The 19805-nt window shown below is 37.9% G+C and overlaps 2 protein-coding genes across 2 annotated transcripts in view; one reads left to right on the forward strand and one right to left on the reverse strand.

The window, feature by feature from the left end:
• Window positions 1-1661: 1661 nt before the first annotated feature.
• Window positions 1662-3628, forward strand: LOC137946420 (uncharacterized). Its single transcript, XM_068792699.1, has 3 exons — window positions 1662-2135; window positions 2472-2732; window positions 3193-3628. The coding sequence occupies exons 1-3, from the start codon at window positions 1734-1736 to the stop codon at window positions 3385-3387; spliced, it is 858 nt and encodes a 285-aa protein (XP_068648800.1). The 5' UTR covers window positions 1662-1733; the 3' UTR covers window positions 3388-3628.
• A 4605-nt stretch (window positions 3629-8233) lies between these two features.
• The window catches only part of LOC137945984 (proline--tRNA ligase, cytoplasmic-like), a 30781-nt gene continuing 19209 nt past the window's right edge, over window positions 8234-19805 (reverse strand). Inside the window, exons 8-13 of the mRNA XM_068792115.1 lie at window positions 12615-12737; window positions 12382-12534; window positions 11947-12231; window positions 11615-11833; window positions 10914-11007; window positions 8234-8619 (exon numbers count right to left, since the gene is read on the reverse strand). Coding sequence (XP_068648216.1) covers window positions 8555-8619; window positions 10914-11007; window positions 11615-11833; window positions 11947-12231; window positions 12382-12534; window positions 12615-12737 — 939 coding nt within the window. The 3' untranslated portion in view covers window positions 8234-8554. The remainder of the gene's footprint in view (window positions 8620-10913; window positions 11008-11614; window positions 11834-11946; window positions 12232-12381; window positions 12535-12614; window positions 12738-19805) is intronic.

Raw genomic sequence — 19805 nt, forward strand, 5'->3', positions numbered from 1 at the left:
TTTTCTTAATTTGCATATTGATTCCCCCTCAACCACAAAACCAAGTGGTTGATGCATATATATCTCTTCTTTTATGTCCCCATTCAAAAAAACATTTTTTACATCCAATTGATATACCGATCAAGAGAAATTAGTAGCTAGAAATAATAAGATGTGTGTCGATTTAATTAAGCCATTGGGGAAAAATGTTTTCTCATAAGCCACTTCATAACACTGAGTGTATCCCTTGACAACGTGATAGGCTTTGAATCAAGTATGTGTTTGATAGTAAAAACTCATTTATAGCCCATGAGTTTCTTTCAATGAGGAAGAAGAACAAGGGCCCAAGTCTGATTCTCATATAAGGTATGCATTTCTTCTTCCATGACCGTCTTCCATCTTAGATGTTTCAGTGATAGGACTATGAAGCGGATGTGGAAGAAATAGATGCCAGAAACTAACATCGTGAAGAAGACAATTGATGGTGAAATATAAATCTGATATAGGATGAGAAGTGGAGAGCCTAGTGCAAGGTCGAGGCTCCTTCCTAGAGCTATTGGTTGAGTATCAAATTGTCGGCCAAATACAATAGGGGAAGACATGCTTACCTCAAAGGAATCTGTAAACTCCATTGGTGTGGTGTTGGCTGAGTCTTCAAGGGGGTGAAGTAGAACCAATCAAGTGGTACAAAAGGCTTTGGAGCTACTGATGAAAGACCCAGAGGTGCATCTTTTGAGGAATAAAAAGATGTGTCCTAAAAAAGGGTGACATCCCTAAAGACAATTAACTTCTGAAGAGAAGGATTATAATAGACATAACCTTTTTGGGTATGAGAGTAACCGAAAAAGATACACTTAAGAGATTTAGGCTCAAACTCACTCTTTGGAGGGGATGTAACATGAACAACGCATGTGCAACCATAGACCTTTAAAAGAAGGGAGAAGGGGTCTTCATCCGAAAATAATAATGAGTATGGGGGATGTAAAAAATGGCACGAGGCTAGTAATAAGGAAGCGGGATGTAAAAAATGGCACGAGGTTAATAAAAGCAGGGTACCCTCATAGAGTAGAGTAGGCTACGAGCTACCTCAAGGAGATGTTGGTTTTCTTTTCAGCTACACCATTTTGATAAGGCGTGTAGTTACAAGATGTTTGATGAATAATGCCATTGTTGTGACAAAATGTTTGAAATTCACTAGATAGGTACTCTTTGGCATTATCTGATTGAAAGATTTGTATTTGTTTTCCAAACTGAGTAAACACCATAGCATGAAAGGATTTAAATATGTAACTATTTCTATTTCTCATTTATGTTTATAAAATTAATATTTTAATTTATTTTATTAATTTAGAGTTAAAAACTTATTATTATAATTATCTTTTATAGTTCTAATGCATCAACAACAACCAACCATAAATATTTTATTTTTATTGTTATTTTTTACAGGGAATCGTCAAACACTTCTATAGAAAACACAAACATCATCAATGACAAACAAGCTAAAGATCATCATGTAGAAATGTCTGAAAAAATGATAAGTAATTTATTTCATTTCATATATTCATGTATTTAAAGCATATTTCATTGACTGTAACATATAAAATCTGCAGCTATAAATTTCATTTGCATACCTGCAATCTTGGGAGCCATAGCTTCCAAACTCATATTATCCGCAGACATCCTGTGGCCATGGAAATTCACCTCTGTCCGCTCTTTTCTTTCTCTCTCCCACTGTTTAATACAGTCACATTGCCATGGCGTCGGTCTCGAAGTTCTCCGGGACGGTCCTCTCCACCTCCTCCCCAGCACGCGGACGAGGATCCTCACGTCCCCTATATGGGATTTCCCTTAAGAAGTTCTGGGCCGTCTCTCCTTCCTCCGCGTCCCGGCAACTTTGGAAAACCCACAGGAAGATAGTTTGCGAGGCGGCTGAAGTTTCTGTTGTGGAAGAGGAAAAGCCGGCTGCAGGGGATGGAAAGAACTGGGTTCCGGTCGTTCCTCTGGCTGCGCTGCCCAGAGGAGAGCGCCGTGTGATTATTCAAGGCGGAGATACCATTCTCTTGCTTTGGTACAAAGATGAGGTTTTTGCTATTGAGAATAGATCTCCCGCCGAAGGAGCCTACAGCGAAGGCTTGCTGAATGCGAGATTGACAAAGGTAAGATAAATGTTATTCTTCTAGGTCAGGCTCTCAGTTGTTTCCAAGACGTCATTTCACTCTTTTCAAGATTGTCGGCGAGATGCTGTTTGGTGTCATCTGAGCTTGATTTTTAAGGTTTTAGATCCAGATAGAAATCTGATAAGACTCTATATTTGGCCCTTTATATATTTGGGCATAGAACTAGTTTGTTTCAGGCTAGAAACTCCTAAATGAAACACTAAGACTCTTTTAGTGGATTTTTTATCCAGTTTTTTTGAGACGAGGATTTGAGCATTTGAATGAATGTCAAAATTATGCATGGATTTGAAGGGCGCCTTGTAAAATGTTGTACAGGATGGAGCCATTGTCTGCCCTACGACGGACAGTACATTTGATCTTAAAACAGGATCGATCAAGGATTGGTACCCAAAGAATCCTGTGCTAAGGGTACTGACACCTCCTCTTCGGAAACTCTTCGTGTATCCTGTGAAAATTGACGAGGAAAACATCTATATCAGCTTGGCTGGAATTGCTTCGCCTGCTGCTTCTGCTGAGATTGTGTTCAGCGGGAAAGCTCAGCCGGGTGTGACCTCTTCAGATGTCAATGTGGATGAGGTAACTCCTCTTCCTTAGATTGCTTACAATTGTTTCCAAATCTATACAAAAAACTTTGATTCATGTCGCGAAATAGACATCTATCTCTTGTTACTCATTCTGTGATAATCACAGGATGATAATGGTTAGTTTGCAGAGTCTTCCTTTTTATGTAACTACAACATCATCAGTATCTTGTTTCATATCCTGAGATGATCACAAGATATCAAAGGTAAAGGAGTCCCTCTTCAGAAAAGTAATTGAGTTAGTAGTCTACCTTCCACCTTCTGTTAAGCTACAGCTTCACCTGATGGTTCAAATTTGTCTCACCTCACCTCACCTTATAATTACCAGTAGAAGAGAAAATTCTGTTGTTGCTCTGAACAAGTTGCTTGTAGTATCACCTGGAATTCAATCACTGTCATGTTCAAAGGTTGTTTTCTATGTTCTCCAGTTTAGCAGCTAAAGTGATGAATTGCAGGTAAGAATGGTTGTTGATGAGGATCTACAAGGGTTTGGTTTCTCTGAGAAGAATGAAGTGATAAATGGGAAAGCAGCTGTGATAGGCTTCCTGCTGCTGTTAGATTTTGAGCTCTTGACTGGCAAAGGTATACTGAAAGGAACTGGCTTCTTGGACTTTCTCTATGCTGCTTCAAGGGCTTTCGATTCCTCCTAGGAGATCATTTATGTTTCCACCACAATTGCTGAAGATTGAGAGAAGCCCTGAGCCCCAAATAGTTTTTTTAAGTGTTTGAAGGTTGTATTACAGATTAATCTCATCAAAATCATAATCTCTGATATATGTTTCAATCAATTTGTTTACATGTATTTAGTGTTTGATTTGGAGTATATTATCTACATCAAATAGTCACCAAGGCAATATTATAATAATGCCCTGAACAGACTTTACAACAACATTCTAGGTTACAAAGTTCTAGACCCATAATGGGATTTTATAGCAGCTAATTCGGTTACACAAGCCTAGACCCATAAGGAGATTTTCGGCCACTCGAACCATATCCACGAGGCCATCCAATATATAATGTGATGAGGAATTAGTCTTGGCTACATGAGGCTTGACCAATTACTATGCAATGGTTTCTTGCTTACTATTTAACTTTCATATGAAGCATATCAATTGGTTTATTTTACCATTCAAACTCAAATACAACAAATACACCCAACCTTTTATGCCCAATCTATGTGGGAAACAACTCTTATTAGTCTTTGATTACTTGATTTTAAAATATGATGCACAAGAACAAGCTCAAGCTCAAGCTCAAGCTCAAGCTTAAGTTCGATTTTGTAATCAAGGGGCATTTTATAGAGCAGCTCCTACTAATAAAGCTCAATCATCTATTTTTTGTTTAGGGCATAAACAGCTTAATTAGAGGAGATCTCAACATTCAATGATGAGACCTCAGCTCTCAAAAAAACAAAGGCTTAGTTGAGTTGGGGATGTGTGGGACTAGGGAAAAAAGTTTTGAGAGAGTGGATTGTGGGAGATTCCAAGGCCAAATGATTCTACAAGTAGCAAAACAAGAACCAAAGTAGAATAAAAAAAAAAAAAACTAAGGCATGAGAATGTGCTCCTTCTTGCCCAATTACTTTATTTATGAAAGCAATTATTTATATAGTAGGAATAAAAGAGAAATTCTTAATACTAACCACACACCAAGTAGGAACTTCTATGCAAGGAAACTACTGAGAACCAACTAGGAAACCACTTACCAAATGGGGAAGGAAGACAAAGCTAGGTGGAAGTCTCTTTTCAATTTTGAGGAAAGAAAGGGGAAGGAAAGGTGGAATCAATATGGCTGTTACCCCCTTTTTAAAATCCTCAAAATGCTCCCCCTTTGGAAATTTAATTCTAACTTTGTTTGTTAGGCCTATTTTATATCTTTCCTTTCATTTTATGTAGAATTTACCTACCTAGGTTAGCTTAATTCGTCAGTTTACACTCCACACACCTCTCCCTTAGAAAAATAAGTTTGTTTTTGTTGATTTCTAGGCTCAACACATAAACACAAGAGATCTCAAGGGAATGAGAGAAAAGAGGAACTCTAGCTGTTGGGAGAGAGGAGAGAATAAACCAAAAGAAGAGGAGAAGAGATAGAGTAAGGACATACACATGCTTGTATAATTATAATTTTATGTCATTTTATAGAAGTTTTCTTTATTTACTAGCCATGCACCCTACACACGTGGGTGTCTTTTAACACCCTCTCAAGTCGGTGGTTCCAAAATGCTTTAAAAATAATCTTAGTCAAGAAAATTGTGTGTTTAAAAAGAAGCTTTAATCTTGTGTGACTTGAAATTTTTTTTTGATTCCCTTGCTTTTATTCATCATGTTCTTGTTCACATCTTGCTTATAGTCTTCATCTTATTCTCCCCCTTACTTGGATATTTTAGTCACATAAAATTTGATTACTAATTCATATGGAATTCTTCGTTATTGATCACATCTTTCTTGTACTTCTACTTTTACTTCTCTCCCTCAAGTTGGGGATCTTTTTTTTTTATATATATTACCAGAAGTCCTAGCTTTCACAAAATAATGGTGGGAGACGAAAAATCACTCCTAGCCATATAACAAAACTCTATATACCAATCAAAATAGTCATAGTTTGAAATACACTTCACGTGATTTCCAAGGAGGAAAAACGACCCAACTTTAGGCACAACAAAGAGACTACTCACTTTTTAAAGGTAGCTCAAACCAAAAACACCTCTTGGATGAAGAATGTAAAGACTTGACTCAAGTTGGATGTTGGACACACTTCTATACTTTTAGGTAGTGGTCTATACGCATTGCTTTGAAGTGATTTTAACAAACACAAATTGAAGAAAATATTTTGAGGAATTAAGGGTGTAAATAAAAAGATAGCAGCTCTAAGACTTCAAACCGAAGGAGGCACACAAAGCAATTCTTTATACTTCCAAGTAAGAAGGAGCTGCTTCTATATCAATAGATGGATTAAAAATGACCAAGTTTGACCTTGAACCTGTACAGGTTCAAGCTTTGGTTGACATGATGCCACCCCTAATTGTATGTGTATTTTAAGCATACACATGGCTCAAAAGAGAAGTAAAATATCTTGTATGTAAATTCCAGCTAATAGAGCAAATAAGTGGAATTTGCCAAACAAGGGTTCATGGGCAGTGAATACCACTCGAGGAACATTGATAACTATCTTTGTGTTATTTGTGATGTGTGCATGTTATATTCTATAATTGCTTTATATTTCAATTTGGTCCACGTAGTTTAAAATTTCAAAACAACCATTAAATTTTTTATTTTTTTTGCAAAAAAATTGTGCAACTCTCCCAACGAAATTGAACTCCACTCTCATGCAATCCTAACTCAAGAAGGGAAGAAGGTCTAGTTCCACTTATATCCCCTCGCTATTGTGTTGTGAACTGCTCCAAATTATATGCATATGTTTCTAAATTGCTCCCTTCTCAACTTTCATATCCTCGTGTTTCTAAACGATAAGTATTATCATTTATTCTTTTTTTGTTTTGTATTTTATATGCCAAAACTTTACAACTGACCTCCTAAACCATGCTATAGAGGAATTTTGTTCTATTGTTTTTGTTTGATCTTTAATATTTCATATTTGTCACCACTGAAACCATCCTACCAGAAAAAGAATAAGCATGCTCTATTTTGAAGACTACCCAATAGATTTGCTAATGTCTTTACTTCTTATTTGGGGCTCTCCTTCCCCTTTCCTTTCTTTTTCCAAAACTCTGAAACTTTTGTTGCTATTTTTTTATAAAATTTTTAATTGGACTTTCAAGATTTCATTTAAAATATTGAAAAATACTAATAATGAGTTTTCATAGTTTTATACAATTGAAATACGGATTTGAATGCATTAGAGGGACTAAAAGTGGGATGCTTAATGAGTTGCCCAATAGTTATGTTTGGCTTCTTCTATTGATCTTATAACCAAGATCAATAAACATCTTCTAATATGGGAATACTAGGTCTTGGTTGAGTACACCAAATCATGCAAAATGACTTTTGCTTATCTTTCCCCATTCTTACTATTACTCGTAACAAATTTCAATATGTATATACGTATTCACTTCAACCTACTCACTACAACGTATAATAATTCATTTCTATTAACATTTGTATTGAAGTCTTTTAAAGGTTGAGAAGCCATGCTTGACTATCTATTGAGTAGATTTCATGTTAATGTATTATCTCATAACGATTGTTTAGTAAAACGCTTCTTATGTTGTTAAATAGTACAAACATTTATCTTATTATAAAAAATATTTCTTGCAATTAATTATTATGATTGACTTATCCATGTTGATTTAAATATTAGAACTATTTATTGCACTTAAACATACTCTTAGACATGTTTTGTTTTAAAATTACAGAATGACCCAAGTTAGGCATCCCTTTTTTATTTTTTAAAATTATTTGAATTTTGTTCCACAATAATGCATGATAGAGAATGAAAACAACTCTTTTAGAGTTTGCAAAAGATTGTCACCATACTCTTGCAAATGAGACATGGCTTACAATTAATAAGAACATGCCTAGTTGATCTTCTTCAAGGACAAATCTTGTATCTTTAAATAATGACTTTGATTGTAATTGGAAACCAATTTCTACCTAGACATGGCTTTTTAGTATTTCATGAGACATGGTATTTGGGAAGCACGTGTTGATTCAATGCTTAGACCTTTGAATTTTGTCTCACGAAGGAAATGTATCTAAAATACTAGAATTGCATTTGTTAGTTCAATTAAGTTTTGTTATCATCAAAATCAATGAGTTGACGTTCGGTCAACAATTATCATTATTGGTAGTGACACTACGAGGATTTAGCAAGTTAAGGACTGGAATAATTTGTTTCAAATAAAAGACCTTGGTCTACTAAAATATTTTTGGGTATAAAAGTCTTCAATCTAGCTATGTGCTTGATCTTCTACAAGAAAATAAAAATGTGTGGGTGTAGACTTGCATTTAACACACATGGAATCAAACGAAAACTTGTGTTGAATCTATTCATCAACCTGGACAATCTCATTGGTTGGCATTTGAAAGAATCTTTGGATATTTAAAGAAAATCCAGGTCAAGGCCTAATACATATATGAAATTTATTGTCATTTTATTTAAGATAGGCTACAAACTCGCAAACATCTTCATAAAAGCCACAACAGTTGGTTCACTGACTTCAACTTGTTCAAAACTTAAAATTTTATATGTTTTTACCCCATCTTGGAGTGTTAAAAAAGTTAATCTTGTGGTGAAATTGTCTATCCATCTCCCTAACCATTGAACTCTGCAAGTCCAACTAAAACCAAACTTGTGACTCCTTTTCGACAAAATACATTCATAATTATGTAACCAAACGCCGTGCATCGACATAATTTGAGAGCCACATTGTAAAAAAACTGACTCAATCAAGGTCTACCAGGTATGACTGCTTACTGACCCAATAGGGCATTATACTTTGTTGGTAATTACGACTGTTGGACCTATGCAATTTGTTAATGTAGTTTAAAAGCAACGACACAATTTCATTACAACATAATAAAGAAAACAAGACAAAATTATCAAAATCAGAACTCAATCTGAGATACAAAATATGATTTTCCCTAAAATTGATACATAGACAGACAAATATGATTTTCTGTCTCTCCCAATGGCATGTACTGAACCTTTTTTTTTTTTTTGTGCAGGAAACCTGTAGAATACTTGGTAATTGACTGGGTTAGCACGAAACCTGTAGAATACAAGGTATTGCCCAATCAAATTCCATGACTTGGTGATGACAACATATATGATCCTTATGGAGCAAGAAAACTGAATTTCTTAATAACTTCGGCCCCAATATGTCCATTTCTTAGCAGGTTTTCCTGAAGCAAAGCAAAGAGTTCCTGCATAGATGTAATGGAAACGGTAAATTCGCCAGAATGAGGCACCAGAATTAATGTATTAATGCGACAGAACATGTTTTGTTTCCTCCGGTATGAATCTTTTCCATCCTCTACCATCTGTTTGGAATCCCAGGAAAAAAAAAAAAATGAGAATTTGACAATTGTTATTCCCAAAAAATAATTAGTAAAAAGGAGAATTTGATCATTATCTCATTTTCACTAACTATTTTTTGGAATAATAATGGTCAAATTCTTATTTTCTTTTCTTTTCTTTTCTTTGCTAAGCGTTCCAAACAGACCCCCTATATGGATTAGGTTTATATGGACTAAACAGCTAGCACACCAGCAGCTCGGTAAAACTATTCAAAACCTGGAGTGAAAAAAAAAAAAAAACAAGTAAAAACACTATGAAATGGTAACACACTGCATTCCATGAAAATGTAAAAATTTTTAGAAATATTTAAACTAAAACAATCAGCAAGTCTCATCTTTTGATATAAATATAGCTGTCATTTTGAGATGAATTAAATAAAAGAATGTGCTTCTCTCTGTTTGAACATTTGGATTTTCTTACATCAAACAGCTTAGTGGAGATTAGCAAAGCTGACCTACCTATAATCAATTGCCACATAACCCGCCCCACTCCAGATGCAACCAAAAAAATTGCGGATGATTATTGCATTCCATCCTCATAGTGTAAAAATATTCTTCGTATACTCATATTTCTGTTGTTCTAAGCTACTTCTGTGAAATGGGTAAGCTATGAGGGCCTTCTAAGTTTCGTAGGTTCACTAGTTTTATTGTTTAATTAATTCATATCAAAGTGACAGAAAACAAAGCAAATTAATATTCACTGGGAAAAGATTACCCTAAATCAACAGCATAGTTGGCTTGTGAAGAGACAAACTAATTAGAGATTATAGTTTATAAAGTTTCAAACACAGAAAGTAGATCTTTTAGTGAGCACAGTAACTAGCTAGTTTTATGTAATGACAACTATAGTAAATAGCAATAACGCAAAAATGATATTTGCCAATGAACAATAAGAGTCAAAGACATTCCAACAGCCTTAAAAATTATTGTTTGGTCAGGAAGTAGTGAAGATTGTAGTACTATTTGATTTGATGCATATCATATATTTGTCAATTCTCCATTAGATAAATATAGTCATTTGGTTGAATGGTCCAGGTTCATCTTCCAGTAGCAGGGTAATTGGTGCCAACATGACAAGAAAAGTTCTGTCCTAATTTTGGACACCAAGAAGTATAAAGTTTTGCTGCTAAAATCATACTTATCATGTGATGACCAACATGAATGTAACATCTGGCTTATTATCAGCACTGAGAAAATAATGGAAGAATTAAATCCAACTATTTTGCGGCTTCACAGTCCTGTACAGTAGGACTAATAATCACTTCCTAGCTTTTCCAGGTTAATGCCCCCTAAAGGCTGATTGGTGCATGCGATCAATGCCCTTTTTCTGCCGGTGGAAAAATGATGCCTGTAGTTTTCGGCAGAGCAGCTTCTCCAGCCTCAGCTGATAGGAAAAGAAAATAGGCTAATAACATCTGGAGAGGGAAGAAATTTGACTCGGTTTCTGGTCATTTGTGATTAAAAGGAAAACTGTAGATCCACCTAAAAGGCATTTAGCCACTCCCTATCAAAACTACAAAATTATAGTTTCAATGGTAGCTCCCAGGGGATCACACATTTCTCTCAAAAAAATGGTAGCTCCCAGGGCAAGGCAATTTGGGTGCCATGGGATGTGGTGGAACTTTCAAGAATAGCGAGGACAAACAAGATCCAGTTTCTTTTCCTTCAGCTAGAAATAACTCAAGCAGTGGCCATGAGGGCTTAATTTTATACATATGGACCTCCTTCCCTGTACTGGTAAAAAGAGATTTACAATGTGATATACGAAAAACCATAGTTATTGCCTTGGAAGTTCAAAAATGCATTTCAGGAACAGATATCTCAGGCACTATTCTGAATAGTCAGTTCATTTTGACACAGATTTGTTGTCTAATGTGGCAATTTATTGAGGAAGTTTGCTTTCATGCTACTCTGGATGAAAGGATGCACATTTATATTTTTTTTCTCCTCTGTAAAATATCGTACCTTCTCCTTCCCAATGAGTTAGTCTCTCTTAAGAACGAGAAAAAAAACCTCTTATCTTTTTTCAGTCTGATGTAACTTAAATCTTCAATCAAAAAGAAAAAAAAAAGGAAATCTTCAATCAAAAAGAAGAAAAAGGAAAAGAAACAAAAGAAAACTTCAGTTACGAAGCCAGGTACCTTCAGGAAGCTCTGACTGATCAAATGGGGTACATAGCGTCTTAGCTGCACCCATTTCACCTTTTGTTTTTGCTTTAACACCCTTCTCAACTTCCTACAAGAAGATTATGGTGAAACATGACAAAAGATAATAAGCATACAAATGAAAATAGGAGGACAGAATGTCAGAATCATCAACTTTGTAAATGTGAACTCCTGGAAAGGTAAAATAAAGAGGAAAAGAACAGAAAACAAAAACCACCAGATACCAATATTTTGAACCATGAAACTGAACATTATAGAAGAAAAAAATGAAATAGCTGGATAGAAACTCTGAACTTCAAAACATTAGTTTAAGCATAACTTTATTGAACTAGTCACACCAAGAGACCAAAATTCAGTATGACAGAAGTAAGATGGAGCTTCCAGGGGCCTTACATAAACATGCTGCCTTTATAACTAACAAATATTTTTTTGTTTGGCATCTCACTTCCATTATTCAAAATGCAGAGGGCAAACCAGTGCCAAGAATTCAGGCTAGAACCTACTATATGTGAACTCCTTGTTCAATAAGAAAAAACTGCCACTTGGTGAGCAAACCAACACATTACTGAAAGATTACTGGTCACTAACCTTGGGTACTTGTTTCCAAAGGTTTTTACAAAAACATTATGTGTCTTCAAAACTCAAGCACAAAATAACAAAACACCAGTAAGATGTACCTCCTCATCACACCAAGGTGCAAGAATCAGTTTCTTCTTATTCAGTGCTGTCATAAATTCGTCCCACGTCCTTATGACCTCAATGCAAGCATCTCTCTTCTGCTTTGCAGCATCAAATATGCTTTGTTGAATATTAGATAAGATATCTGTTACCTCACCAACCAACTTACTCATTGGTATGTCCATTTTAGCACCATTATCACGGCGGACAACACGCACCTGGAAAAAATGTTCTACAGTTACTGTTGTTTGAGCATCACTGAGCAACTCATCCACAAAGAGGATAACAGAGTACAGGCATGTAAGCCAAAACTTTGATATGTTGTTTAAACCTGATTATTTGCCAAGTCCTTTGGTCCAATTTCAATTCTTAAAGGAACACCTTTCATTTCCCAGTGAGAATACTTCCAGCCAGGTGAGTAGTTTTCTCTCAAGTCCTCTTCAACACGGAATCCAGCTTCACTGAGTATCTTCACAGTTGCTGAACAGGCATCAAATATGCCTTGAGTATTAGCATCCTTGTAAGGCACTGGAATAATGATAACTTGAACAGCGGCTACTTTAGGTGGAAGAACCAAGCCTTTATCATCTCCATGAACCATTACCATAACCCCTATCTGTAGAAGGGGAGAAATTACACTAGTGAGGCAATTAGCCATCATGAGAATTACTTGATCATTCTCAAAACAAAAGAAAGAATTACTTGTTTTCCTAAAAAATTAATCAAGACATAAAAGAGAAAATTACAGTGCAAGTGAGAAAATTACAGTGCGAGTACTGTAAGCCCATGAATTCTGCCACACCATACGCTTTTCTCCCTTCTCATCCTCAAAGTTGATTTCAAACATCTTTGCAAAGTTTTGACCAAGACAATGAGAGGTAGCACCTTGTATACCACGGCCTGTGTTTGGAATAAACGCCTGGCAAACACGACTAGAGCATTCAGAAACAGATAAAAGCACCCAAAGAAGTAAGTAGTTCTTTAAATATATATCAATACCTCAACGCTTGTTGTATATAGTCCACCAGCAAACTTCTCAAGTTCACTTTTCTTCCCCTTTATAACAGGAACAGCAAGGTATTCTTCATATACCTTTCGATAAAGTTCCAAGATTTGAAGAACCTGTAAAATGATTCTTAGACAATCATACATCGAGAGAGCTAGAAGACAACAGAACAAAAGCATTTTTTTTTTTTTTGAAAATGTGTGTATAGACTATAAAAAGAAGAGAGAAGTACAACCAAACCTAGGATAGAGGGCCTTCCTCCACAACAAGGTGTTGGAGTGAAATGCCCGCCTTAGCCTGAATGTCTGCCAAATGGTTGGCAAAACGAGGAATGTACTTCCAAGTACAATTCAAAAGAGAAATTAAATTACATATTTCTGAGTACATGTCCCAGTGACGCCACGGAAGCCTGATGAAGTTTGCACCCTAGTTAATGACGACCTTCGAGTTGCCTTTGATGCAAAGTGGGCCCGTGAACCGACTAGAAAAAAATTGAATTCCGTTTATCAATCCCGAAAGTTCTACTGTTGTGGAGTCGGAGTTACCAAGAGGGCCCGTGAAGGAGAAGAGGAGATCACCGTTAGTATCATGGTTAACTCCTCTGAATCCCGTAGGGCCAGGGCAACCAAGAGCGCTCCCATCTAAGTTAAGCTTGAAGTGGCCCAACGGTGGGGGGGGTGTTCTTATAGCCATGATCTGGGGGGCGAGAGGGTTGAGACAACCCAGCAACTAGCTGCCAATTTCCTCTAAAGTTTGAGCTGCTGAAGTTTCTGAATTCTTTTCAATTTAGAAGCCAGATAGATACTTGGCCCATAATGTAATTAGTCAGAATTTCAGCAAGGGGGGGGGGGGATTTGAATTTGAATTTCCTCTTATTTCTTTCTTTCCATAGTCCCCATAGGATATGCCCAATGCAACACGATAGAATCAGCTTTCCTAGCTTTGGGAGTCTAGTGTCAATGAGTGAGAGGATAGTGGATGACAAATTTGATGCAATACAGTACTAGAGTTCGATTTTATTTAAAAGAGAGGTCCAAATAGAGTGAGCATAATGGCATGATAGGAGAATGTGATTGGTTGTTTCTGGAGCATTTTTAAAGAAAGGGCACAGAGGGTCCGGGACTAGGGTACCCCACCGGATTAATGAGTCAAAGGTGAAGATTTTATTCTTGCAGGCGGTCTAGATGAAATTTTTTTGCACGCAACGAGGCAAAGAGGTTCCAACTAGTAGTCGCAGGGTGATTTGATTGGGCTGAGCATGTGTTACAGAGGAAGTTGTATGCTGAGGCAATGGAGAAGGACCGTTTTGTACAAGGTGTCCAGATCGAAGTATCTTGTTTGTTACTGGGCTTGACTGAGGGTAGGCTTGATAGGAGATTGGAAGTTATTCTGGCTTCAAAATCCGAAAGATGTCTTCTGAGGTTTAAATTTCATCCCCCAATTTAAGACCACATCTCTGAGATAAAGGCATCAATATTCCTGGCAAGGATAGAGATAGATTCATGACTGATTTTGAGGCTGGAATCGTCGGTCCAGCAATTAGACCAAAATTTTGTTGAGGTTCCATTACCAACATAGCATTTGACAGCTTTCTTGAAATCAGGGAGAAGTAGGACGATTTTTTTGCAAGCAGGGGAGAGACAAGAGTACCTTCCCCCCTTCGTCCACCAACCCAAATGCTTGTTAGCTTTTGCAAGAACTAAAGCTTTCCAAATTAGCTCATGAAAGAGGTTGAATTTCCATATCCAAGGAGAAGAGCAGAACTTGTAGTGGTAGTATCACGAATACCCAATCCTCCAAAGAATTTTGGTTTACAAACCTCTTCCCATTTGACTAAGTGATATTTTTTTTCTCCATTTGGCCCTCCCCATAGAAATCTTCTTTTAAGTAGCTCGATTCTATTTCTGATAGAAGCAAGGCATCGGAATATGGACAGATAGTAGCTGGGTATTTCATGTAGGCAGGATTTAATTAGAACTAGTTTCGAGCTTTGCAAAAGGAATTTCCCTCTCCAGGAAGCCAAGCGTTCTTCCAATCTCTCAATAACTGGGTGCCAAGAAGACTTGGATGGTAATCGAGGGGTCAAGGGGAGCCCCAAATAGGTGCATGGAGACATCTCAATTTTGCATCCAAGATAGCTTGCCATAGAGCTTAGCAGATTTGGTTCAATGTTAAAACCAGTAATAGATGATTTTTGCCAACTAGCTTTCTAGCTGGATGAGATTTCAAATAGGTTAAGCAGGGCTTTAATGTTGTGAATTTGATGTAAAGAGCCTTCACAGAAGAAGATGGTGTCGTCTACATATTGAAGGAGGGCAATGTCTTGCGCAGGATCAGGGGAGATGAGGTTGAGCCATCTTGACCTTTTAGCCAGTCAAACCATGGCAGACAAGTGTTCCCCAATAAGGGTGAAGATGAAAGGAGAGAGCGGGTCTCCCTGCCTGATACCCCTTGACCTTTGAAGTACCCACATGGCTTACCATTGACAAGAATAGAATATGAAGCATTAGAAATGCAGCTTCTCATCCAAAATCTCCAACGGGTGGTGAAGCCCATTTCACCAAAGAGGGGGTCAATCAGCTTCTAGTTGACCCGGTCAAAGGCTTTCTCGAAGTCTAATTTGATGACAACTCTTGGTTGATTGGATTTTTTGAAAGAGTGAAGAGTTCATGAGTCGTCATTGTTGAGTCCAGGATATTGCGGCCTCAGATAAAGGCACTTTGACATGGACTAATAACACGGGGAGGATGGCCCTTAGATTGTTGGACAGAATTCGGCCTAAAATTTTGTATGAGGATGACACTCAAAACATAAAATTACCAACATACAGTAGAACTTTTGCCGTATTAGTGTCGATACCTACTACACCCTCTCAGTCTCCAGCATATCTATGACGTCTCTTGTATACATGAGAATATTGGGCCCACTTTTACAATCTCTTGCCAAATCAAAACCCACAGCTCAAAGTGTTCCAAAAAAGGACAAAGTATGTGCTTTCTCCAAAGACATAACAAAGTAGGGACCTACTATTATTTATTTATTTGTTGAAAGAGGATGCAAGAGACCTATTAATGTATCTACTGGAATCAATTCTTTTTTATTTTTTATTTTTTTATAACATTTGAATGAATGTTCCATCACCTTAGCCATCAATAGCAAGGACAAAAACATAAATTGACAAGATATATGGTATCCAACTAGGTGATAAATTTGAAAACAATTGTATCCCATTATCTTCAAAATTAAGATCCTTAAGCCAGAAAGCTTAAAAAGGTATTACCGCACATAATCAATGATTCTCAAAGTGCTTTTATTGAAGGAAAGCAGATTCTTGATTCAGCCTTCATTGTTTATGGATTAATTGATTACTACTAGAAGAAAAGAAGAGGGGGTCATCAAATTGGATATCGAAAAGGTATTCGATGGAGTCAACTGGGGTTTTCTTGATTTTATGTAAAAAATGATGGCTTTTGATCCTCTGGGTGTGGCTACTCCACTTTTGCTGGGCTCTCAGCCCTAGTGCATGGTTTGAGAATCATCAAGAGTAGATTAAAAGACCAATTTGTTGGGGAAAGTGATTCCCTAGTTGTTATCAATTGGTGTACCAAGAAGAAATTCCCATCTTGGAGGTTGAGGGGTCTTTTTTATGAAGCTATGGATTTTAGTGATAATGTATTTTGTTGGAACCATGTTTTAGATCAGCTAATTGTCAAGCTAACTCTCTTGCTAAAGAAGGGGTTTCCCACCAATCCTTCATTGTAAGGGACCTCCTCAATTCCGTTGTGTACCTTTACCGTCGGGCTTTTGGCTTTAATAGATTGCTCACTTTAAGGAGATGGTTTTTGGTCTTAAATGGAGGAAATGGACACAATCTTGAGTCTACTTCTACTTTCTCCCTTCTCCTGAGTGAGGCAGTAAAAGGCTACTTCAAAAGCTCTAGTGGTCATAGACATGGTGATGCACTTTCACCCGCACTGTTCAACATGGTTAAGTAAGCACTATTTTTCAGCAGATGGCACAATAAATGGATTTCAGGCATCACATTTGATGGTTCTAACCCTAAAGTCCCCATTCTACAGTCTACTGATGACAGTGCAGTTTTATATGATGGGTCATTTGAAAAATTCTTGAATGTGAAGATCCTAATTACAATATATGAAGAAGTTTCAAGCCAAAAGGTTAATAGGGAGAAAACTGGTTTCTTCAGGGTCAACATATTTTTTTTTTTGAAACAGTGATGATTTTATTACGAAGCAAAGCAAGAGAATACATCAAGGGAAGCCTCCCCTTACAACAAGAGATTGCAGGGAAAGACCCAATTTAGCACACGTATTAGTAGCCGAATTGGCTGATCTAAGAACGTGAGACCAAGTACAAGAGGAAGTGGAAACAATGTCCATAATATCAAGAAAAAGTTGCCAGTGACGCCACAGGGAAAAGAAGTAGTGGAACACCAGCCATTGACAACTTTGGAGTCTCCCTCCACAATAAGCGGACCTCTGAAGTGATCCTGGAAAATGCAAAGCCCGTGGAGAAGAACAGAAAGCTTAGAAGTGGTCAAGTCCGCAACGCCAAGAGGACCAAAGTAAGAAATAATAGTCGTGCCTCCAAGATAAAAAATCACCCCACCAAAATCAGCCAACCCTAGATTCCCAAAAGCATTGTCGTCAAAGTTAAGCTTATAATAGCCGGTGGAGGGAAGCTCCCAAAAAGCAACCCGGTGGGGTGCAGAGGGAATGGACATCTGAGCAATAATCATCTAGTTGGTGCGGGAAGGGGCACAGGAGAGGCAGGCAAATTCAGAGTCAACATTTTTTTTTTTTTTTTGAAAATGAGTGTATATACTATAATAAGAGAGAAGTACAAATACAATCAAACCTAGGGCAGAGGGCCTTCCTCCACAACAAGGTGTTGGAGTGAAATGCCCACCTTAGCCTGGATGTCTGCCAAGTGGTTGACAGAGCGAGGAATGTGCTTCCAAATACAATTCAAAAGGGAAATTAAATTAAATATTTCAGAGTACATATACCAGTGACGCCACGGAGATCTGATGGATTTTGCACACCAGTTAATGATAACCTTTGAGTCGCCCTCGATGCAGAGTGGGCCCCTGAGCTGGTGTGAGAAAATTTGAATTCCGTTTAGCAATCCCAAAAGTTCTGCTCTTGTGAAGTCACAAGGCAAATTTGGCATAGAAGCTCTCAACGCCTAGTAAAATCAAATTTTACGTGTGGGGACAGCCATCAAGGAACAAATCCTCACCTCTGACAACCTCCATAAAAGAGGTTACACTGCCCCCGATTGCTCTTGTCCCCTTTGTGGTGTGTGCAACGAGACAGTCCAGCATGTTCTCTTAGATTGCGACTTTTCTTGGCAAGTCTGGATGAAGATATTACAGAAGATTGGTCTCCAAATGGGGCTACATAAAGACCTTTTCAGAACCTTTGAGATGGTTATGGAGATATGCCTACCCAAATTGGGCAAGATAATTCTTTTGGCATGCCTTGCGCATGTCCCATGGTGCATATGGCTCAAGCAAAACAACCAGAGATTCAACTCCAAGGCTAGCAACCTGGATAATATAGCTTCTTAGGCAATGGGCATTATCTCAAGTTGGCTTCATTCTAGGAAGGCGTTTGTTTCTCTATCGGGCGTCTCCCTTCGAGAAAATTGGGGCTTGATTGTGCACATGGCGGGCCCCTGTAGGAATCCGGTTATGGCCACCGGGCGTCTCCCTTCGAGAAAATTGGGGCTTGATCGCGCACATGGCGGGTCCCTGTAGGAATCCGGTTATGGCTACTTGAGATCCTCCCCCTTACGATTGCACCAAACTCAATTTTGATGGCAATGTTTTAGGCTGTCCTGGGCCGGCTGGAGTTGGTGGTGTTTTCAGAGACAGCAGTGGAGACCCTATTCTATCATATGCAGGGCCGGTGGGTATTGTTGATTCAAACACTGCTGAAGTGAGTGCTCTTCTATTCGGCCTCCAAATCTTTAAAGACCGGCTTCATGGCAAGCTGATTATCAAAGGCGACTCAAAGATTGTCATCAGCTGATGTTCAAAAGATAGTTCCCCTCCTTGGCGCCACTGGCCAATCACTGATTGTATTGCTGACATTGTGTCATCTATTCATTGTAATTGGAAACTCGTTCCTAGATCAGCCAATTCTTTAGCTAATAAATTGGCTAAATTCGGAACCTCCCAGCAATCTCTCATTGTTTGGGAAGGTTTCTCCTCTTATAATCTGCTTGTTTGAGCTCTCATAATAAAATTCAGTATCATTTCAAAAAAAAAAAAAAAAGGGCCTGCGAAAGAGAAGAGGAGATCGTTGTTTGCATCATGTATAACTCCTCAATAGCCCGCAAGGCCAAGGCAACCAAGAGCACTCCCATCGAAGTTAAGCTTGAAGTGGCCCAATGGTGGGGGGGTCATATAGCCATGATCGGGACGTGAGAGGGCTGAAACAGCCCAGCAACCAGCTACCAATTTTCTCAGAAGTTTGTTCTGCTGAAGTTTCTGAATTCTTTTCTGTTTAGAAGCCAAATAGATACTTGGCCCATAATTTGATATGTCAAAATTTCGGTGGGGAAGATTTGAATTTGAATTTCCTCCTATTTCTTTCTTTCCATAGTCCCCATAGGATATGTCCAATGCAACATGATAGAATCAGCTTTCCTAACTTTGGGAGTCTGGTGTCAATGAGTGAGAGGATAGTAGATGACAAATTTGATGCAACACAGTATTGGAGCCCAATTTTATTTAAAAATAAGGTCCAAACAGAGTGGGCATAATGGCATTATAAGAGAATGTGATTGGCAGTTTCTGGAGCATTTTTTGCAGAAAGGGCACAGAGGGTCCGGGACTTGGGTACCCCACCAGACTAAAGAACTAGAGGTGAGGATTTTATTCCTGCAGGCAGTCCAAATGAAAATTTTTGCACGTGGTGGGGCAAGGAGGTTCCTAGCAGTGGCCGCAGGGTGATTTGATTGGGTTGTGCATGTGTTATAGAGGAAGTTGTATGTTGAGGCAGTGGAGAAGGACCCTTTTGAGTAGGGTGTCCAAATCAAAGTATCATTTGTGTTATTGGGCTTGACTGCAGGAAGACTTGATAGGAGATTGGAGGCCAGAATGGCTTCAGAATCCGAAAGATGCCTTCTGAGATTTAAATCCCATTCCCCAATTT

This window comes from Aristolochia californica, unplaced genomic scaffold (genome assembly GCF_029961685.1).
Source record: "Aristolochia californica isolate CCGP_79_NKW_82.1479 unplaced genomic scaffold, dmAriCali1.0.hap1 SCAF_12, whole genome shotgun sequence".
NCBI classification, from domain to species: Eukaryota; Viridiplantae; Streptophyta; class Magnoliopsida; order Piperales; family Aristolochiaceae; genus Aristolochia; species Aristolochia californica.